This window comes from Schistosoma haematobium, chromosome ZW (assembly GCF_000699445.3).
Source record: "Schistosoma haematobium chromosome ZW, whole genome shotgun sequence".
In the NCBI taxonomy this organism is placed as follows: Eukaryota; Metazoa; Platyhelminthes; class Trematoda; order Strigeidida; family Schistosomatidae; genus Schistosoma; species Schistosoma haematobium.
Window position 1 is genome coordinate 84620819 of NC_067195.1, and position 25084 is coordinate 84645902.

Consider the following 25084-nt stretch of genomic DNA (forward strand, 5'->3'; position numbering starts at 1 on the left):
ACACAGAAAATGCCGGGGCCATCTTCAAAGTTCATGATTACAAGTCTGATTTAGTATTCCTATGAGAAAGCATGCTCAATTATTTTTATACTACTGAATAAAAAACCATATTATTTCATTCAAAGGTATCAGATTTACTAGATATTTTGAGAGGATATGAAAGTACTACCTCTCCATTTACAATGTCTGAACCACCAAAATAAAACAGCCGAAAATAGTGAAAAAACATTTTCAATTTTTGATTATACAAAAATAAAGGGAAGCAGAACAAAGTCGATACATCGTGAGTGATTAAAATGTATCGTTACATGTTATTAGGGATTTTTAAATGATTGAAGTAACTTGCCATATATTTTTTAGGTATAGTCAGTTATAAGAAAAAGCTATTGTCTTTTACCTTTATAAAGTTTGCACTCAACAACTATGTAAATTTTGATAGTGTAATAAGAAAACGAAGATTATCAGAACTATGTGATATATTAGCGCACTACATTTCGAACAATCTGATCACGCATATACTTGTTAAGTACATTTATATACGAAATTAAAACGTCACCTAGACAAATGGAGGGTAAGAGAAGACAAGGAAAGTAAATAACGTAAAAACAATCACTCTGGATAATAAGCTTAAGTTTATGATGAGAACAAACTACTTTTGAATACATAATATGGGTTAGAATTTCCATATGGCTAGGGCTTCAATAAACCTTAGTATACACCCTTTCACACTTTTATATAATACCACAAAAGCCGTATTAAGATCAATCTTATGACCTGTTTCAAATATATGTTTGGCAATAGGGGATGATGAATGTTTATCCTCTATTGGGTCATTTGATTTTATGTTTCTTCAACCATTTAGGTACATGCTCAGACACCTTAATTTTGAGATCACGATTACTCCTCCCTATGTATGTGTGGCCACACACACACAGTTGGATTGGTAAACACAGTGGGGTGTGAAGCAATCATTTTCATGTCTTTTAGGTTTTTGATTAAGCATAGACCTTGTTCAAAACGTATCGCTCTAATATATCACATAGTTCTGATAATCTTCGTCTTCTTATTACACTATCAGAATTAAGTAGATTTTATTATACGCAGTCAAAAATAGAATGTTTCCGATCGAGCAAGTGTTTACCAAACAAAATTATTTATTTATTATTGCGGTGATTTGATATGAAATTTGTTTTCAACCAAATACAAATAACGATATCTTTATTACAGGGAATGTATGAGAAATAATAGTAATGTATAGTATGAAATAAATTTACAAATGATTTTTATGTCAATCATACTTTTAAAAAATTAATGTTATTATTTATTTGCAGAGGAACTTTGTTAATAATTGGATATTTGACTCCTTTCCACCCAAATTGCACAAATATTTGTACATGTACACAACTACTTATTCTATTAGTCAATCTGATTTACTATTAGTATAACCATATTTTTTCCCATGTATTGTATGTTGCATTTCGTGTAAGGTATATAGAACAATCAATTAAAATAGATCTCATACAACCCCTATTCTTCCTCTCCCTTTCTTTTAGTTCATACTTGCTTACCTATTTATAACTGAATAATATATATGATTTACATTTTTATAAAAGTTGATCTTTTGTTGTGTTTTTTTTATGTTGAATAATCATGACAGATATGACTGGTAAACAGAATGTTGAAAATTTTCTATCTAAATTTCGTGATCCACAAACTCATCGTTTTCATTCAGTTACTGCATTAGACTTTCTTAAATGTTGGCAACATTACGATACAGATGGAAATGGTTATTTAGAAGGTGAAGAATTAAATGGATTCCTACGAGAATTCATCACTAGTGTAATACCTGATGAAATTGGCAGTGAAATAATATCGGAAACAGCAATGCAACAATTAATGACAGAAGTTATGGATGCATACGATGAAAATAATGATGGACGTATTGATATTAATGAATTATGTCAAATATTACCTACTGAAGAAACATTTTTAGCTTTATTTCAAATAGATACACCATTATCTTCTAGTGTGGAATTTATGCGTGTATGGAAACAATTCGATACAGATTTAAGTGGTTCAATTGATTCAAATGAATTAAAAAATTTCTTAAAACATTTAATTGTTATTTCAAAAGTTGAAGTAACAAATGAAAAATTAGATGAATATACAGAAACATTAATCAGATTATTTGATCGTAATGGTGATGGTAAGTTACAATTAAGTGAAATGGCTAGATTATTAAGAGTAAAAGAGAATTATCTTATTAAACCATTATTTAATAATAATAATTGTTTAGATGATAGAACAATTGATAGAATATTTCGAAAATATGATACTGATAGTAATGGTGTATTAGAAAATGAAGAATTAATGGGATTTTTAAAAGATTTATTAGAAGCTAATGGTGAAGAAGTGAATGAAGAAGGTTTAAAAATTATGAAAGAAGGTATTTTAAAACAATGGGATATTAATAAAGATGGTAAAATTGGTCGACAAGAAATTAATGATTTAATTTTACAAACAGTTCATATATTACAAGAAAAAGAACATTTAAAAAAAGTCAATAATTTATAAATAAACTGGTTAACAATTATTTTATTGTTTCTCTTCTCTTTACTTTACTTTCTATTCATTAATACTACTACTACTACTACTACTAATAATAATAATAATAATAATAATAATAATGATAATGATAATAATAATCTATTAATACAGTTTTTTGCGACGAGAAAAAAAGAAAAGAAAAAAAAAGAAAATCACAATAAAGTAATTCATCTAACCAAATGATTATCTTTTATTTATTTTGATCATTTTCTTGCAAATGAAATGTAATTCTTAATAAATGAATTTTGTTATTCCTGTTTTCTATATATATCCATTCAATTCACATCAAAAAAATTATTCTATGTTAATTAAGTTATATTAAACATTTATTCATTCTGAAATAGTTCATAGAATATTGAATTCATGATATTCAGTAAAATATTTTTTTTAATGAAGTTTTGTTCTCTAAGTTAAATGGTTTGTTCATGAAATTTTCATTGTTCTTCTGAACGACATCTATCAGTAAAATGATATAACTTATTGATCCTATGATTATAAACCATAATCTTGATATAAAACATAAATGTGATGAAATTCAAAAACCAAACGATATTGTTAATAATTTATTACTATACCCATTATGATCCTGTTTCCCAGATTATTTAAACTATTCATTTATCTTGAAAATTAACTTATGTAATAGATCTTTTGGATGTATATTCAATTTGTCAGTGGAATTCTTTGCTAAAAAAAGAAAACTAAACACAATTAAGAATGTTAGTTAAATAAACTTTTTCTTTTAAATTAAAATAAGTATAAATGAAATCCAAATACTTTCAATTATAAAGACTGGAATTGTATAACTACTAATAGATATTTTAGCTAAAAATAAACTAATTTAGAATATCACCCAGTCTGTATAATAAAGCTACATATATGAGATTTATTTTCATAATGTACAATAACATTAGGATTCAATTATACCATACATAGTGATTATTTTAAAACAAAACAACAATAATGATATAAACTTTTAATATATATTTACTTTGTATAGAATTATTACAACGATATATTTAATATAGAAAACTTATATATAGTATTGTTATTGTTAAGTTATTTTCATGAAAGTCTATACAGAATATACAATTCTAATCTATATTTATAATAATGATACTGGAAATCAGTTTTGTAAACAGTTATTTAAGATCATGAGTCAGTTGAAGCTAGACCACCATGGAAAACCTGAAAGCACTGGACGGCCATTTCGTCCTATTGTGGGACTCCTCTGCTGTGCGCATCCACGACCTCACCGCCTGCGAGATTCGAACCCAGGACCTATCAGTCTGACATGCAAGCGCTTAACCACTAGACCACCGAACTGGCCCGCATCCAACGATGTTAATGTCGAACTTCAACTAATCCACGAAATTGAGCGACACATCCACCATTGTCTTCAGTGAGTTACTATTTCACAATAGACCTGGTTGAACTCCACTGGTCACTACTTCTCACTAGAACTCTAGGATATACCTCTTGAAGCTAGTCACTAGTGAGTATATGTTGATTAATATCAGAAGAAGTTTTGTGTATATTATAGTAATTTCAGTGGCTAAGATCATGAGTCAGTTGAAGCTAAATCAAGACCATGGAAAACTTGGAAGCACTGGACGACCGTTTCGTTCTATTGTGGGACTCCTCAGCAGTGCGTACCCATGACCCCGCTTTGCAAGATTCGAACTCAGGAACTGTTGGTTTTGCGTGCGGTCTAGCTTCAATTGACTCATGATTTCAACTATTGAAATTATTTATTTATAGGAAAAGTATAGTTTACGCAAAGTAAAATTTATCAGTAAGAAAATAAATATAAACACTATAAGGTCAATGTTAGAATGAGAAAATCACCGTACAAAGAAGGCTTATAAATTAAATTAATAATAGATATAGATAAAGCTTAGTTATTTGAGTAGGAATCAATCTATTCACTGTGCGCTACTTATGCGGATAGACATAAGGAGTATGTAACAGGAAATGAAAGTAAAATGTTTACCAGCAGAATTATAGAATAAAGAGAAGAGGAAAAGAAGCAAAGAGCAAGTAAAATAACAATAGGATAGGAAGGATAACGAAGTTAGTAAAGGACAATTAAATAAAGATATACAAATGCTGTATTTCATGAATGATTTTCTTATTTTACAAAGCTTTTATTTAATGTTTCACTGGTTTGTCGTACTTAAATTCTCGTTCTCCACGATACTTTAACAATTCATACTTAGTCTATTACTGCTGTTATTACTGCTACTAAGGAAAATATTAATAATAACCTATGATCATTAGTCTGTGGTTCTTAACAGATTGACAAGCTCAGTTAAGATTAAAACATCATCGAATATATATCCTTAACTGTTAATTTATAGCTTTAAGAATTAATGCTATTTCGTTACCGACCTAGCCTTATTGAAGTCATTATCGAAAGTGCATAGCACAACAAATTTTAGAAAATGATCAGTACTTTTTATTCTCACAATTTCGGTACATTGTATTATATAAATAAACCTACAAATGAAGTAATTTTATTCGATAAAAACGCAATAGACTATCTATTGCATACAAAATGTGAAAGAATATTTATTCTCTTTTGTTGGTTTATACTATTTAATTATTCATCCAAAGGTTGTTTCTATTTAAAGATTTGTATATGTCAACTTATAGAAGAAATATGTGAAAACGTGACGTTTATTCATGTAACACAAAAATGGCTTAGTCCAATGATACAAAAATTTACTTTATATAGAAATAATAATCAAAGTATGACGAAATAGAGTAAAGTAATTCATTGATTTTGAGATGGTGGAGAAGATTTGTAGCTCAGGTGGATGATTTTGGTGGAGTTTTGTTCTCTGAGCTGGATGGTTTGGTCGTGGAGCTTTCATCGTTCTTCTGAACGACATCATCAGCACAAACTTTAGATAGAAGTGAAATTTATGCTGATGATGTCGTTCAGAAGAACGATGAAAGCTCCACGACCAAACCATCCAGCTCAGAGAACAAAACTCCACCAAAATAATTCATTAATTTGAATGATAATTAACTGATTTGTTGAAAATTAGTTTTTATTAGAATTTGACATCATCTAGAAGATAAATTTTAGATTAAAGATAAATGAGATATTGTCTAGAGTTTTTGTAATGCATGTAATCTCATCTAACTAGTCTAGACTTCTGGTTGCTCCACGATAATCACGCACAAAGTAATTTGAATAATCTAATATCAAGAACGTTAATCTTAATGGTCATCCAATGCCTAATCAAAGTTCATTAGCAACAAAAGTGCAGGAACTAAGCTGTTTTCACCCAAACTATACCGGCATTCATTAATCGTGAAGCAGCACTCTACTACATTGACAGGTAGGTTGTATGGTAGTATATATCACTGAAAGATTTGCTAATGGAGCATAACAAATTTTCACACGTTCTCTACTTCAACATTATCGTCGAGTCAAAGCTTATAGAGAAATATAGTCAGATTTGATAAGATCCACTGATATTCTTTCAGGTTTTACATTCCTTCCGTTCGTTATTTGACTTGTTATAAGCATTCTTTAAAACGTAACGCTTTCTCCCTTTAACTATTAAGCATTTTGGACTAGGTGTATTACTTGGTAACCTTGAATATATAGATGATATATTTCTATGTGGTGAAGTTTCTAACAAGATTCAGAGGCTTCTAATCTCCTTGATCAACAATAAAAGGATGTTTGAAATGCGTCTCTTTCGTTGTAAGTGCAAAATGCTTCTATAGGAATATTTCCGTCAGTGTCTAAATCGGTTGCAGAGAGGGAAGTATTGAGATAGGCCAATCACGCCTCGAATCTTAAAAGTCTCATCAGTCCTGGTGAGTTTGCATCTGATGAAATTTTAGCAAAGATTTGGGAAGCTTGATTAGCTTTTACCAACGTACGTCATTTATAGCATAGGTGAGATGTCCATTTGGTAAATGTGATAGAGGTGACGTGAGTATAGATTTCATTAGGAACGCCACTTCCTCTGAGATTCTGGATACGAATTGCTGATGGGTATCAACTGTTACAACTTAGATCATAGGCTTCCTGCAGACTGCTTCCAACAGTGTGATGGAAAACAATGTGCACTACATCGTTCATTTATCGGAACATGGTTGGTCGTACAACCAAAGGAAATATCCTTACTCCATGTTCTATGGTCAGTCAGTGTGTGTGTGTGTAGCTATATTAAGTCCATAATTGTTTAAGTTTAGCTAATTTCTAACTCCAACTGAGCATATAAAGACCTTACTACGTGATATAAACTGAATTTATCTGTAGGGCCAGGTAAATTGGACTCTAACAGAATTTGAAAATAAAGAATACTATAGAGAACAAAGAAATATTGTTCAACTTTGGATACTTTATAAGGCTCTTTATAATACTTTAGCAAATGGTTTAAGACCCTAATGCTGTTATTGATAGCTAATGAGAATGTATAATGCACTATGAAATATAAAGTAACAATCAGAAATCATAGCAGATTTTATCACGCTGTTCGCTTAAGTCAAAATAAATTTTGAAATTCAAAATTATTGGAGGTATTATTCTGAGATACGAAGATACTTTGCAGACGTTAACTAGCGAAAATGTCAATAAATCTTTACTATATAATTCCAGAGTTAGTACATTTACGTTATCTGGTAAGAGACCTAGCTCCAACTTAGAGAATATACTTCTTTTAAATTTTATACGAAACGACCTTAATCACCTATGGACTACTACAATTATATATATGGAGACAATGATAGAACTTAAGTCAAAGATAATCAATCGAGATCACAATCAACAGAACAAGCTGACAGTTACGTATAGCGTAATTCGAATTGATTACTCTTACCTGAAGTTTGTGTTAGTGACGTTTTCTAGAAAGATAATCAAAGCTTTACGATTAAAGCGCACAGTTCAAGAAATAGAACTCCATCAAGAATTTTTTTAGAAAAACATTAAATGTTTATTATCATACAAACAATATTATCTGATTTCATGCTAATGAACGCATTTAATTACCTAATTTCAAAATTCGTTTACATATTGATTATTTTGGAAGAAAAACACTAACATTCATGAATTACTGTCTGCTAATTTTTGATTGAGATCATGAAACGATTGACTTTAGACCACTATTGAAAACCTGGAAGCACTTGACTTTCTTTTCGCCCTATTATGGGACTCCTTAACAGTGTGTACCCATGATCCCGACCACGAGATTTGAACCTAGGGCTCTCGGTTTTGCATGCGAAAGCTTAACCTTTAGACCAATGAGCTGATATTCAACGATGTTAATGTCTAACCTCAACCAAACCACAAAATTGCGCAACTAGGTTTTCAATAGTGATCTAACATCCATCAGTTCATGGTCTCAATCAGAAACTTAATAACCTCCACAATCCCATAATAATAATCACAATTGATTGATCACTGGGTGGTGATGATTGTCATGTGTGGAGGTAGTCCTCCAACCACCATCTAATCTCAATATATAGTGCTCGCAGTGTCGAGTCACCTAGACTGATGGCCACATTGCAACATGGTCGATAGCATTCGATCTGCATTAAATAAGGACTTGATACACATGACACTGATCACCACTTAGTGATCAATCAATTGTGATTACATCTCAGTCCTACAGGAGTTCGGTCGCGACCTGGATAGCTCACTGGTAACATCTCTGACTGTGAAGCTGAGTAACATGGGATCGAATCCGTCAGGGAGAACCAGTTCCCTCAAGATTACAGATACACCTTGCTGACGAGTGCCAAGTAACACGAAACCCGGGTCCAGGGTTTCCTGTCAATTACCTCCAACCACCATCTAATCCCCATAACAATAATAATCTCTGTTTATTGTAATTTATTCGAAATAAATATAAATGATAGCTTTATTTATATAAAGAACTGAAAAAAACCGCCAAAATAAATAAATAAATAGATCATACATATATTCATTATAATTAAAACAAAAAACTAATCTTGAACAATGTACAAAAGGTAAATGAATTAAAATTTAAAGAAAAAGAAAAAGAAGAAAAGAAACAAATAAAAGTTATAATTTATCTGAATATTTATCTAAATGTTTTAAATAAACAAAATTAATTATTCACAAAGCATATATTTTTTAAATTCTTCATATTCAATCGTTCCATTATTATCACGATCACAATATTTAAATACTTTTTCTATATCTTTACGACTAATTACTCCAATATATTTATTCATATATTCTTTAAATTCATTTTTATCAATTTTCCCATTATGATTTATGTCAACTTGAGTGAATATAAACCACCAAAATTGATCACTATAATAATAATAATAATAATAATAATAATAATAATAATAATAAAGAGAAATGAAATAAAAATTTCGAGATTAGTTTTAATGATCTTTAATTAGTAGTAGATTTTTGTTCATATTAGTTACTAAAATGATCTAGGTTCATAAGAAAATGTGTAGTGAATTAGAACACAGATGAGGACAACTGAATGACGTATAGCACAAATTTACAGAGGTACTTGATAAAATAGAAAAAAAAAAACTATACTGCGATACTAAATTTGCAAAATGTTCATTAATTGTCTCAAACTTCTATGTTCCTGCATTAACATACCAATTACTTTCTATTCCTGTTCCTTGTTTCTTGATCTTCTCAATCTTCTTCTGATAGACATTAGATTCCTGACTCGCTTTATATACTAGTCATGTCAATATAGGTAGCAAACAATACAGGTGTACCTATTTGAATAGAGATATAATATCATACAATTATCATTCTTATGATAAGCTGGATATTTTCTGTTTTAAACTTAAATGTAATGTTTTACTGTAGTGAATTTTGCTACTACAATTTGTAAAGTAGTCAACTGTTAGAGAGAATCTCAGTTTAAGTGAATGTTAAATAAAACCAACTGACTATAATTAAGAGGTATCATGAATTTAATTTTTTTTTGACAGGAATTAAAAGAAAGTATCATTATGACAGTATTTTATAGGGTGGTTTTCACTTAAATGTCTATCTATTGAAACATAGTGATTTTTCTGTTAGGTTCCGATAATTATAATGAATGGTAACTTTTGGGATCCATTTATGGACCAATAATATGCGTATATTTTTATCGTATAATTGTTGAATAACTAAACCGTTCATATTCATGCCCCTCTTATTATGAGCTTTATTTTGACCTATGAACTATTATTATACCATTGACCATTCTTGAATTATGCCCAGTCTATCAATTAGTACCTCCCTCATTCACAGCCACATTTGGCTAATTTTTGTACAAATGTTGTTTCATATTTTATTGGTACGTTGTGGTCTGTTTGATTGGTATATAAACCCAGTATGCTTGAAATAAATGATTCATATAGCAGAGGCTGAGATTGGTGTTCTGGACTCAACTGGCTGGGCTAGACAGGAAGCAGGACCAATAAGGACTCTAGAGTGCTCGTACGAGTTTATTGAGTCATTGATCCGATCGATAATTCATTGCTCTCTGATTGGCGGTATCGTTACGTTATCCATTAACAGGGCACACAGGTCACAAGTTATGACATTTTGTCGGAAACTATAAGTTTTATTTTTACACTTTAATGATAATCTTGAATAAGTATAAGTTGAGTAATTGAATAGTAGGATAAACGATTAAACCCATTTATTCTTTTATCATTCCACTCTAGGCGATTTTCTAAACATATAATGAAAGTTCAGAAACTAAGTAATAAGTACTCAAAGAACCTTGATCTTCTGATAAAACTTCAATGACAAAATGTTACCTCTCATTTTATAAGTTTCCTTGTTTAAAATAAATTGGTGGTGATACCTATTTTTATTTATTTATTCAACAACTAAGAATCATTAAGATACAATGTTAAAAGAAATTCTTGATCAACTTGTCACTTACGGTTTATTGTGAATAATACTGATTTACTACATAATCATAGTATATGATTTCAATTACTTTTTTTAGTTTTTTTTTAAAATGAGAATCACTTATGATTTAATGCAAAAGTCTTCTTACATGCAGTTAACACTCAACTTAACTAGATGTTATAATGTTTAGTTGAACTATGAAAAAAGTGTTCCATTACTGTTATATAGTTCTATTTGTATATAAGTAATTAAAATACCTATGAATTTAAAATAAACTAATGTATTAGCCTGAATCAGTTAACATGAAAGATAAAGATGTTAACATTCAACTATTTCTGCTAAGAATATGAAATCTTAAATAATACCTTTTAAGAATTAAATTTTCCAGCTGAAGAAGAAATCAGGAAAAGACGATAGAAATGGATAGGATATACATTACGCAAATCGTCAAACTGCATCACGAGTCAAGCCCTAACTTGGAATCCTGAAGAGAAGAGTAAAAGAGGAAGGCCTAAGAACACATTACGTCCGGAAATAGAAGCAGATATGAAAAGGATCAATAGGAACTGGAAAGGATTTCCCAGGACAGGATTGGATGGCGAATGCTAGTGAGCGGCCTATGTTCCTTCACGAGGAATAGCAGGAGTAAATTGGGAAATTGGAAGAATTAAATTAATACAATAAGGTTGAAATAATGTTACGGTGATACATTCAGCGTGACCACTGTTCATGAAATTCGAATACATTTTAATGATATTTATGTTAATGATATTTACTCATTCACGTTAATTCATATCAAAAAGGTTTTACTAGTTGACATCATAAATCAATTGAAGCTAAACCACCATGGAAAACCTGAAAGCATTGAACGATCGTTTCGTCCTATTGTGAGACTCCTTATCAGTGCTCATCCACGATCCAGTGCTTCTAGGTTTTCCATGGTGATCTAGTTTCAATCGACTCATGATCTCAACCAATGAAATTTTTATTTGTAATATTTTGTGATTTATCTTAGACACTGATAGAAATATTTTACTTACCTATTAAGTTTTCGATTATAATCAACATGGAAAGCTTCCATTTGTATGATAACTTTTGTAAATATTGTTCAACTTTCAATGATTAACTCTTGAAACTTGGGACTTAAAAGTCTATTTAAAGATGTAAATCACCTATGCGAATGTAATATCGTTTCAAAAACTTTACATTTCCGTTAGTAACATTATTCTAATTATATACAGAATTCATTAGTAGTTTATTGATTTTTTATTGATTAACTAACTTTAGAACAGTGTTACTAAAAATAGTTTCTATTTCAAATATACAATTGAAAAACCAATAAGAGTAATTTGTTTTCCTTCCAAGTAAAAATGATAAATCATTAGATATTTTTAATTAACCATCACGTTACTTGTGTAGGTGAACGTGCATATGTTACAAATGACTGGTTGTTCATCATGTTATTAAGTAAATAAAATCTTACAATTTCATAATTGAATTCATGAGTTGATTGAAGCTAGACCACCATGGAAAACCTTAAAGCACTAGATGGCCGTTTTATCGTAGTATGGAACTTTTCAGCAGTACAAATCCACGATCCCACCTCTCGAGATTCGAACCTAGAACCTATCAGTCTCGCATGCATTACAATTTCATTGAGAGATTATTATCCGTAATATTTTTAAATATTTCAACAAAGTTCCTTTCAGATGAACCCATTGCATAGTTCCAGTGTAACTTGGTTTTTTGATTTTTGTAATCATATTTGTTAAGCAAATATGGATGGTAGCTATCAGCTGAATCCAAGACACACGTTTCGTCCCATTTAGGTTTCGTCAGCTGGATGTGTCTACATCCTAGATTTGATGTTTACTCCGAGACACGAACCTAGTTTTATTTGCTTCAAACTCTATCGTGTTATCCACTTAGCTACTGAGTACTGATAATCACTGGCTTGTGCAATCACGTGAAGTTGTTTGTTTGAATCTTCCCATCAATATTTGGTACTACAATGGGAAGATTCAAACAAACAATACAAAATCAATCATATTTGTTTAATTATGATGAATTTACTTTAAACCTGATAAACGTCAAATTTAAATAACGTTCAGAGATTATCTTATACTTGTACCTACTAAATTTCTTCAGAAATGATTTATATCACTTCAGTGTTGGATCAAGCCCAATGTTAGAGCTAAATATATAAATATGGTCAAATAAAACTGGTATGACTTGATTTTCTGTCGCTAAGTCTTCGGTCAATTGGTGATAGATAATATACAATCAAACAGCTACATATCACGACTGAATTTGACATTACTACTTCAGTGCGTCGAATTGAAATTATTAAGATAAATACTACAGTAGCAGTACAAATAATATTGGTGACGGTAAAAATAGATTAAATAGAAAATTTGATCCCAGGATTAAATATAAATTGAAGGATAAAATGTATAAAATGATTTTGAAATTCGAGATCAACAGGTAAATGAAGATCGGTCACGATAATTTCGTGGACGTCCTTAACAAACAATAGTCAAAGCTATCAACTTCACTAACTTATACTAGGTCTACACAGTGTTCTTTATATGTTTTCTGAATGTATTTGGTATGTACGTACGATAGTTAATCAATAATTTAAGGTTATGACTAGCTTAATTTAAAATTTTAAACCATTTTTCCACAAGTTTTTACCTTGACTTATGTCATCCACTATGATCAAGCAGGTTTTTCTGCTTTTATCACCCCGAGATAGATGTTGTAGAACACTGGTTACCATGGTACATCTTTGTTACTTTAAAGGGACACTTGGAGTTAAGTCGGTCATTTTTGGATTTCTAATGATTTTACCATCTGAAGCCTAGGATACAGAATGAATACATGTGTTTCATGTTTCCAATCATCATTAATCAATTTTCTTCGTTAGCTTGATTTCATAATCATCAAACTTTTAAACTGCCAGATGCTTATATGATGAAATAAAATTAATAAAGATTGGATCCTATCTAAATCTAGATGACTGATGAATTAAGTCACTGGAAAAATAAAAGACTATTGTTTAGAAGTTAGAGAGAACAGAGTTTCCTAAACAATTCCAAACTTACCTCAGATTAGCTAACTCGCTAAAGCAGTCAATTATCCCAGTAAGTTTAAGTCCCAAAAGCACTGCTGCAGAATATTTGACAGTATCACCTGAACGAACTGTTATCTTTTTCCTCAAAGTTTATTCGGTATAGAAATCATCAGTCTTGAAACTATTAACTTATTCTTAAGCACAACTATAATAATCACTGAACTTTGTCGAGCTGGATGTCATCCTCATGATATATGTTTGAGCTCTATTCATTCAGTGGTTCGAATATACCTATTTTTTGCGGTACAATGAAATTGTGAAACTGGTAAAAATGTAAAATATATTGAATATTTTAAAATGATAAATATATGGAAGTTGTTTGGCACAAACTATCTGTAAGTTCTATAAAAATAAAATACACTAACTATTACGAATAAATTTCAATATAGGGGTTCAAACTAACAGTTTTTTTAATGTAAACGTGACAGCTACTAGGTTTTTTTACCCCCAACAGAATCAAGATTCTACCTCAATGAACAATTAGAGAAATTGTCCAAGTTTTTAATCACTTCTAGTTATTTCGAATCTAATAGTTTATAAAACTAAGTTTCATTTTAAAAAATCGATTTACCACGCCTTTGTATGCATGTTGCATTATGCAAAATCAATTTAAGAAACCCATATTTTTGAAATAAAACTTCCAATGTATTGACTATTGAAAGTATCCTGGTTGATTTTTTACTGTGATTGAATAATATCACACATTAATTTAAAAAAAAAAACACTTGTAACCTACTAATTTAGTGGGTAAACAAAATGACTAAAAGAGTAAATAACTGAAATTTACAATCGTTCAGTTTGTAGGTGTCGAATGGAATAAGATATTCATTATAAATTTTATCAACAATTATTACCGAATATCATAAATGTTTATTGGCATTGCCTTAGTGACTCAGCATGTAATTATTATCATAAACTAAAATGAACTAAAAGAGAAACAGTGAATACCAGTGAATAGTCAACAAGAGTATTTTCCTGTTCTAAAAAAACGTCACAGTGTTTACTCTTAGATTCATAAGAAGTTGAACCATGAACCGTGGAATTTAAGAAACCGTAAGTTAAGTTTGACTCACTGAGCTAAAATGCAGTGGTTTATGTTTTTGAAATTACGTCGATTCGCTACATGCGACTACTGTTATCCGGTTGGTGTCATTTCACAGATTGGATAGTATCTTAATTTGACTTCCGAGAAACTCAAAAGCCCTACATTTCTATCCCTAATGTGTTCCAAAAACATTGATTTAAAATATTCGTATTTCTCTTTACTTCAAGGCTTTTGACTTAGATTGTGTGATTTACTAAGTGACAAACGTCATCTATTTTCTTGTAATCTTTAGAAGATTGCATGTGAGCAGATGAAAACAAATGTACCTCATTAAATATCATTAGGTTGTACTCGACCTTTCTATACTTTAGGTGTTTATGGATGTAATATTTTGTGATTTCTGCTTTATTAAAATATCACTTACCGTCATTACTCTAGCAACAACAAATTCCCTTGAGGCCATCTGCAGATTCCCTCATCTCCTACTTAAAGTCTAAATTTTCTCTGGTAATAAACAAAACAAGCATTCAACAAAATGACTGGACAAATCGTAGCCCAGTTCAATTCATTGTAGAATAGATTTAATCAACATGAGCATTTGTTCACTTCGGTGTAAGACTGTTCGGCAAAAACAGTCTTGGTTCTTCATATATTTAGTAAAGGAAACGGTTCTTGATTAGATTAAAATCAAATATCAACATCAGTGTTTGTTTTGTATAACCTTAACACTTCTCAATATCTTAATAATAGCGTTGTCACTATAGGAAATTAAAAAGATCGTAGATTTTTAGTTTTATTCACAAACAGATCTCAGCTAGACGACCACTAAATACCAGGATTCACCGAACAGGTATTTCATCTTGGTATGGAATTTGTAACAAGCCTCCTACAATTAATTTTGTTTATGTTTAATTTAATCAAGCCCTTTAACTAATTATTTAAAAGGCCGGTTCTGTATTATTTGTATTGCTATCTTGTTTGTATGATCACGTGTGCATGATCACATGTTACAGCCTACGCATATAACTATCTCTCTATAGCTTAAATGTAAGTCGCTTAAGTATCGCTAAATGAATCATTCACTTTCCCATATAACAAACTGTACTCAGCGCTTCCTATTGTCATTTGAATTTATACACCGTTGAGATTTACATAATAATGGTTATCAGGGTGATCGCTATAAATGAAGCCTAAGGAATGATCCCAAATCCAAGTCACTACAATGGTTTAGGCAGTAAACAGGTTAAACATGGTACAACATTAGACCCCAGCTTAGTGCTCTAAAGCTTAAAGGTCTGCACATGAAAACAAAGACCTACAGTTCGACTATCTCCGTGGTTTCAGATGCTCAGTGATAAAGAGTTGCATGCTAGGAAGAAACACCTAAACACTGCTATCAGGTTGTCAGTGGTAGTCTGCCTAACATCAGCTCATGATATAAATGATGAAAAGTAATAGCATCACTGAATGTCATGAAGTTTGTCCCAGTGTTGTATACTCAGCACTAACCATGCAGTATTCCAACAAATCTCTTATTAATAGAAATTCAAAGTGAAGTTACTAAAGAATATCTTTTCAGTATTCCATTTCTGCCTCGTGACCGTTATTTGCTAAAATTTTTGTTTAATATCAACCACTATTTGTTTTTCATTTGTCATATACTGGATCAATGAATTTCTGTATAATCTTATCTCTTCTTTTCACGTGTGAAACAAGGAGGGAAGGATACCAATCAGTCCTGTGTTTAGGTTTGGCTTTTCAATTTTGAGCATCACAACAAGTAAGTAAACTTTACACAAAACGACATGAACTAATACGGTTAGCGTTTACAGTAATTCATTGTTTAAACAGAAATGTTTACTGATATTCTTTTATGCAGTTAAAAAGCGAGAAGGTCAAATGTCTTAATGAATCATCATCGGCTACTTGATTTCACTTTTTCTCTGCCACATTAAAAAATTAATTGTGAATAGTGTTGGAGCTAAGCATGTTGTAAAATTATCTAAATATGTTGTTGTGTATAATTTCACGTGTACTTTTGAAGTTATTCATTACATATGATCTCAATCTGTATTTAGCTTGCTAATTTTGTATTGACCTACTTTTTTTCAACATATATTATTAAACCTCATGTTAGACTATTCTCATCTAGTTAACTTAGCTAAGTAGAACCGACTGTAATAAACTGAATAAAAAAAAGAAGTATAGCGGACAGAAAACGGGTGGAGACAGTTGAAATTACAGAGTTACTTGGTAAAATAGAAAAACCAAATAGTAAATCGTTAATTTGCAAAATATTATTCCATCATATCAAAACGGACTGTTGTTGTTACAATCATCAATCCATTGTCTCATATTCCATGGTTCATGAGTTTTATTACATATCGCATTGCGTTCCCGCTCTTCCTTTTTTTATCTTTCCCCATCTTCTGCTGGCAGACATTACGTTCTTTAACTCGCGTCATATACTACTTATATCAATATAAGTAGCACACACCACATTAGTATTGAGTATTAATTAATCTATCATAAAAATTATTAACATTTTTCATTTACTTTAATGATTTTATGTAAATAATGGAAACATTAGAAGTAAAGAAACATTGAAGCTCTACAAAATATAGTTTACATTAAACATGCATTGATTGATATTTAAATGATGCAAAACATAAATAAGTATCAACATTACTGAAATTGAACAATGAAATAGATCTTTCATAAACTTTTATTCATAATGTATTAAAAACTACTATTTTGAAGTAATGAATATGTATTAGTTACTAAAAATAATACTAGAAGGGGTTTTGTAGAGATTGTAGTAATTTCTACAGTTGAGATCATGAAGCAATTGAAGCCAGACCACCATGGAAAACCTGAAAGCACTGATAGGTTCTATGTTCGAATCCTGCGAGGTGAGGTCATGGGTGCGCACTTCTGAGGAGTCCTAAATTAGGACGAAACGGACACCCGGTGCTTCCAGATTTTCCATGGTGGTCTAGTTTCAATTGACTTATGATCTCTACTATTGAAAATAATACATTTGGATGATGATTATTGTCAATTGACTTCAGTCATAATTAATATTTTTAATAATAGTATCATTCTCTTATTTATTTCAGCTATTAAATTTAAAAAAAACACTTCCCTTAATCTGCACATGATTCGCTTTTCCCCAATGTAAGAAATAATAGTGAAGTCGTAGTAAACTTGGTGAATAGTTGAATTGTACCATATTGAAATATCGTCTGTTATTTGACTCATTACTGAATATAATTTGGAAATTCAGTCTCAGAATGTTTTGGTGTAAGTTGATTCGAAGACAACTAATAGAAAATCTAAGACCTAGATTTGTCGCTATTTGACACTCAAGCACATCTTCAATTTTGTGGAAACGTACGTATCATAAGGTTCAAATCCGTGTCACCTAGAATAGCAAGTTATACGCTTTAGAAGTTTTCAATATCTGTGAAATAATAAACGGCTATTTATTTTCAGTTCAGATACTCCTTGTATATAAAGTCGATAGAAAAATATTCAAAACTATCATTTGAGTAAGGGACAAAATACATATATGCATAGTGATTTCGAATTCATTGATGAACACAGGGGGAGTCAACTAAAATAATAACCAATCAATAAACAGATATTATCTATCTAGCTTATGATAAAGTATGAAAAATAACAGTGTCTTTGATCATAGCCAGTTGATCATTGGGTAGATGTTTATTTCAGTTATTTCAATGACTTCACGGAAAATAGTTAACAATAGCTTCTGACCTCAGCATCATAAGATATAACTTTATTTAGGGTAATATTTAATTGTCACGTCAAAAGAAGTTATAATGTACTGTAGTAAAATCAACAACATTAAAACAGAATGTAGAAAACGTTTACTCCGGACAAAGATTAAAGAACTGTTGTTTCTTATCAGTCAAAGTCGTCAGTATACAATTATGCACGACAATTGATCAAATTATAAATTTATAGAATATGCTTTTCTTCGCTTCTATAAAAAAAGTCGAATACTTTACAAATTTTTGAAGCAGTTGCTAGCGATATTACCTAGAAAGATAGTAATAAAAGCTTCATGAATAAACTATCCAGCCCAGAAAACACAACACATCCAGAGATCGCATTCTGTCATTTCACCCACTAACATCGAGTGCATTAAAATTAAAACGGAATAAATACCTTGACCATAGAACATTTATAAATGAGATGATGATTTGTAGTTCAATGGGATGATTTTGTTGGAGTTTTGTTCTCTGAGCTAGATGGTTTAGTCGTGGAGCTTACATCGTTATTCTGAACAACCCATATGTGGAGAAATTCGGACATTTCACTTCTACCTGTAGTTTATGCTGATGCTGTCGTTCAGAATAACGATGATAGGTCTACGACTAAACCATCCAGCTCAGAGAACAAAACTCCATCATTATATAGATGGAAATTATTGATAATCTTTGTTATTGTAATTCTATCTGGCACTAATATGAATTTCTCCACATTATGTTATATTTCAAGGTTACACCTTATTGTGAATACGGTTGTGATTAGCTTATGAGAAACCCCGAAATATAATGAACTCATATTATTCTGCCTCATTTTTTGTACTGGCTTTATTCAAATTCTCAGAACGAGATTCCATTGTATGTAATACATAAATATTGACTATTTACTGATTAAAATGTATCGTAAATAAAAAAATTAATTCACGTTTAGAACACATCTTGTTGAGGCTTTCACCGTTAAGAACAATCTTTACGAGTGTTATGTCTAAGTTCCATAACACAAATAAACTTATAAATATTTTCCAAACTGGAAACATTCACGTTTTAATAATCGTCTCATAAATTTCGTCGTTTTTTTTCAAAACCAAACTGGTTTAAACAAACCCAGAAAATTGACTATCGAATAAAACCAACTTCTTGTAATTTATTAAATTCAATCCGACTACAAGTAATTCATTTGAATATATTTAGTTTGAAAATTATTTTAATGAATATTAACACTCTAAAGAACGTTCTCTAAAGTAAAGTAAACGTTAAAATATGATCGTAGATTATATGTATAATAATTAGGCGTATTTGAATTATAGTACGAACTAATAATCCCAGAAATAACGCAATTGAATCAAGAAGTACTAGATAAGCACGAACGAATGTACTGTATTTAGAATTCGAAATCAAGCATTGAATATGTACAAAGGAATCACTAGTACATTCAAACACCACATCCGTCACAGCTTAAACAAGAGTCTAAGTGTCTGTAATCGATTGTACGTCTTCTTAAGTCCATCCTGTGTCTGTCCGACATTGTATTGGATAAAAACTCGGTATTACCTAGAATGTTCTCGTTAGCATTGGAATTAACAACCAAAATCGGAACAGACTCACTTGGTTCCTGGGATCGTATACAACCACCGTGTCGGTTGTGTACCGAAGCCACTGATATCTAGAATCTGAACGACAGATTTTCCATCTTCATGAACTGCATCGCAACTTCTCAATGAATGATCTGTATAATCTTAAGTATGCAGTGGGTTGGGATGACGCAATGTAGTGGAATTTTTTATATCCTCATGAATCATTTTATGAAATCTTCCTCCTTTACCACATTCGAAATTTGTATACTTAACATAGTCTAGCAGTAGTTCCTTGAGAGTTGTATAAGGAAGCGAAATGGGTTTTTCCGGTAAAGCCAGAGTTTTTAATAAGCTATATGCTTCTTTTCCAATGAATGTAAGGAAATGTGATACAATATCAACATCCTCATCATCTTTCTTGGTCACAGCCCAGATTTCGAACCTTTCAAAGTAATCCTCAAAAGCATCAAGATCTGAATGTATATCCAACAATTCCATCACAGGCTCAATCGCGACGCCAATTTGACGATTAGGAGTATTTGAATTATAGTACGAACTAATAATCCCAGAAATAACGCAATTGAATCAAGAAGTACTAGATAAGCACGAACGAATGTACTGTATTTAGAATTCAAAATTAAGCATTCAATATGTACAAAGAAATCACTAGTTCATTCAAACACCACAATATGTTACACTGAAACTGTTGAGAAAGCTATTGTTATGATGGGGAAGATTTGCAGTTTAGGTGGATGATTCAGATAGAGTTTCATTAGCTAGAGAAATAATTCCAGATTATTGACAAAAAAAATAATTTCAATGGTTAAGATCATGAGTCAGTTGAAGCTAGACCACCATGGAAATTCTGGAAGCACTGGACGGCCGTTTCGTCTTATTGTGGGACTCCTCAGCTCGCGCGCGAATCCAGTAGGTCCTGGGTTCAAATCTCGCAAGTGGCGAGGTCGTGGATGCGCACTGCTGAGAAGTTTCACAATGGGACGAAATGGCTGTCCAGTGCTTCCAGGTTTTCCATGGTGGTCTAGCTTCAGATGACTCATGATCCTAACCATTGGAATTACTATAATATCCACAAAACCCATCTGAACAAAAATAAATTTATCGTCAAACATGATAAAAAGAACATTCAAAATAAGGTAAATACGAAAACAGTTTGATGATTATTCAATGAGTGTATTTTGAATGCAAAGATCAGATTTTAGTTTTTTTTATTATTGTTGTTTCTGAGAATATAATTAGTTCAATAATATACTTAGACAAGAGTGAAATGCTCAGTAGGTGATGAGTCTTTAATTTATAATTGATCTTAAATGTTTTAAGACTTTTATTAGATTTTTGCTCTGAGAAGTGTGTAATTGTACAATTCGGAATCTTTATTTTCTTAATAAGAGGATTAGGACGTCATTTTGTTTAATGTTTCAAAGAGAGGTTCTATTACGGTTACACAGTATGTATTATCGTCCACAAATAAAATCAATATAATCCACATAGAGTATACTTTCACTAATTGCAGATATCAATACAGTCGCCTTCAATTTTTGGACAAGTATATCAAAAAAGAACTAATTATTTTAATAGGTTTATGAAATAAAATACCATTAACTTCAAACAGTGATTGACTGCTACATAAATTTGTTAACTATTTGACCTGTCCTTTAGATACTGAAGTGCCTACTAACTTTTGGCCATCGATTATTGATTTCAATTCTCAATGAGAGAAAAATTTGTTTTATTATTTTTTTAAAAAAAAACATTCTCTACAACAGAATTAAGCAGATACAATGAAGCAACTAATGAAAACATTTACCTTAATCAAAGTTATCATCTATGCATTCAGTGTATAAAGTAAAGGAATATACACTAACTGTTTTGATTATATCAGGAAAATTATTTAAATTACACTATATATTAGTGTTTGTTAATTTGATATAGCAAGTACCAACATGAAATGATAACCACATTAGAAAACTCAGCTTATTTTAAAACTTTGAAATCTTTTAGAGAGAATCAATGTAAAACCATCTAATTATTAAATACATTTAAAATACATATACTTGTTACAATAAATCACCATCTATTATTAATAATTTCGGGACTTTCACCTTCATTTCATGAATGTAAAGGTTTAAAAGTTGTGTACTGAATATGTTAAACCTCTTTGGTGGAGTTTTGTTCTCTCAGCTTGTTGGTTTGGTCGTCAAGCTATTATCGTTAATCTGAACGACATCATCAGCACAAACTTTAGGTAGAAGTGAAGTGTTCGAATTTCTCCACAGAAGTTTCGTTTATTGAGCTGAGTGGATTATTCGAAAAGTTTTCGTCGTCCTTTTGGACAACTTTATTTGCACAAACTTCAGTTAGGAGTGAACTAATTGAATTTCCCCACATGACTAACAGCTTGTCTTGTCGATCTGGATTCTGATTGACAGTTGTTAACACTTGCTCTGATTTGCACATCCTTTAACATGACTTTTCATCATATAATTGTCGAATGATGTTTTAAATGGTTTATGAGAATGCCCATCTTAGAAAATGAAATTCAACTGAAGTCCTCCCCATGTGCGACGAGTCTCCATCATCTTCGTATACAGATCATAACAACTAACAGAAACTGTTTTTCTTCTAAGTGTAAATGACATGAGCAAACTGTGGTAAGTTAATTTCTCATTCACGAAATTTAATTTAATCACTAACAAAATTAACAAGCTGTCCATATAGAACCAAAGTTAGTGAATCATTGTTCAGTACTGTTTTGTATATTTGGTTGTAATGTGTACTTTTGAAACAAAACTGTAATCATCAATAATACAGCTTTCTATTGAAATACTATTTATAAGGATTTAACTAGACTTTCATGAACTGATTAATTAATATCGTATTAACCGTTTGATTTTAGACCATCGCTGAAAACCTGACAGCACTGGACAGTCATTTACACCCTGGTATGAAACTCCGCCGCAGTGCATATCAACGATCCTGGATGGAAAAGTAGAACCTAGGACCTTCGGCCTCCCATGAACGCTCAACGTTTAGACTAGAACCAGACTAGAACAAAATAGCCGTCCAGTGTTTACAAGTTTTCAATGGTATTCTAACATCAATCGGTTAAAAAATTCAGTGAAATTCAACGTACTCCAAAACTCCTTACTGATAACATATTATTGATTGATTTTCTAGAAGTTAATTGGAACAAGGTAGCTGGCTAATTATTACCTTACAATAAACTAATTAAAAAAGTCACACTGACATGAGTGGTTGTAAGACTAGAGTGTATGTCATTTTCTCACTAAATTTAACAATAAGTTCAAACAATGGATAGTTGACATAAGCCATCCTAAAAATATGCCGCCATATAACTTCTTTTCAACAGCTGATAGAAAACTGGATTATGTTATGACAAATTAGACTCATCATACTTTTGATTATAGATAGATTTTTCTTTATTATAGAGACTTCATTAGATCAGTTTTTTTCGTCAGACACGATAACTTAACATGTGGTTTCGTCTTTCATCAAAATTTTCTTAAAAACAACTACATACTACTGTCAAATATTCAATTAAACAAAACATAATTCGCAACAGACGATATAACCATATTATTTATCAGTTAAGTGATTGTCATAGTTTTACTGAACAACTATTTTTGTAGAATATATTAAATAATAATTAAGCACTTACATTTTTATTACTTACGTCAGTAGGGCGTAAGCACATGATGTTATTGATCTCAGCATTAAAAAAATCAAAACTACTTTAGCCCGTCAAACAAAGCATTAACAATCTAACAAATATTATATGTATTTCGATATTGTGAACTGTTTCCAACGTTGTGTAGTGTAAGAAAATATTAGGGCAAAGATAGCTGTAAAAAATATACCAACTTGGAAGCTTTAAAATCTTTTCATTATCTTTTCTCGAACCCATAAGAACTGAATTCGTTCACAATGATCCGATAGAAAATAACTGAATACTATTAATAAACTTTGTTATTCCTAGATTCTTTTTTTTAATATTAGGTTCTCTAGAAACTCAGTATTATGATTGGTGTTACCGGTTAAAAATTTAATGTGGTGGTTGGAGATAGTTAACAGGAAATCCTGGAGCTAGGTATCATGCTTTTCGAAACTCCTCAGCAATATGTACCTGTAACGTTAAGGGGTTTATTAATACTTGTCAGAAGCATTACCACTGAGATATTAAACATTAGTTCACATTTATGTAATAATTGTAGAATAAACTTATATCATCATTTCAACCTTATATATCTGATGCTGAAAGTATTGTTTTCTCAAATGATGATAATAATCATTTATGCTTCAAAAAGAGGATATTGGAAGTGTTATCACCTCTTAGATATATAATGGTAAATTTTAGCCCACCCAGAAATAATATACTATCTGAAAAATTCAGTTTGAAGCTTAGTAGAGTGAAAAATCCCTTGTCAATTGTCTTTGTTGAAATATTAATATTAAAATTTAACATTCCGACTAAGTGTCTTTTGTATTGCAATAATTCTTTCGATTTGCTACTTTGATTTCCATTTTATCTCAATTAATCTACATAGATGACATAAAATCTGGTATATAATTATGGAATTTTACGATTCATGGTCATTATATTTGAAACAAACCAAATGTCAGCTAAACAGTTAAGAAATCATTTCATTCAAGACTAAAAGTACTATTTTAATAAATTTCGTTTTACATTATTGATAAAAAGTGGCTGAATTAGAAATCAGCATTTTAAGCTATTGATCAATAAGATCATAAGTTCTTTACCCCCCCCCAATTTAATTTCTACTGTTACAAGTTCGACAAAAATCTATATAACAGTTTATTTTGTTGTTATCCCGATTGATACAAACTATTTAATTACTATTCAATTACTTGAATGTGTAACTGGAGAGCTGTAGTTTCAATGAATATCTTTTCTTCAGTTACAGGCAAACTATTGTATTCCGAAATCTCGAAGCTCAGTAATATACAAGGTTCTGTAGTTACCCATTATATTTATTGTCAATTCGTTTACTATAAATGCGAATCCAT

General features: G+C 30.9%; 2 protein-coding genes across 2 annotated transcripts; one reads left to right on the plus strand and one right to left on the minus strand.

The window, feature by feature from the left end:
* Window positions 1–1650: 1650 nt before the first annotated feature.
* CBP53E_2 (Calbindin-32) lies at window positions 1651–3323 on the plus strand (the record flags this gene model as incomplete). Its single annotated transcript, XM_012939781.2, has 1 exon — window positions 1651–3323. The coding sequence occupies one exon, from the start codon at window positions 1651–1653 to the stop codon at window positions 2572–2574; it is 924 nt and encodes a 307-aa protein (XP_012795235.1). The 3' UTR covers window positions 2575–3323.
* A 5380-nt stretch (window positions 3324–8703) lies between these two features.
* MS3_00004585 (uncharacterized protein) lies at window positions 8704–15085 on the minus strand (the record flags this gene model as incomplete). Its single annotated transcript, XM_012939780.2, has 4 exons — window positions 8704–8908; window positions 12013–12103; window positions 13842–13872; window positions 15080–15085. The coding sequence occupies 4 exons, from the start codon at window positions 15083–15085 to the stop codon at window positions 8704–8706; spliced, it is 333 nt and encodes a 110-aa protein (XP_012795234.2).
* Window positions 15086–25084: the final 9999 nt, after the last annotated feature.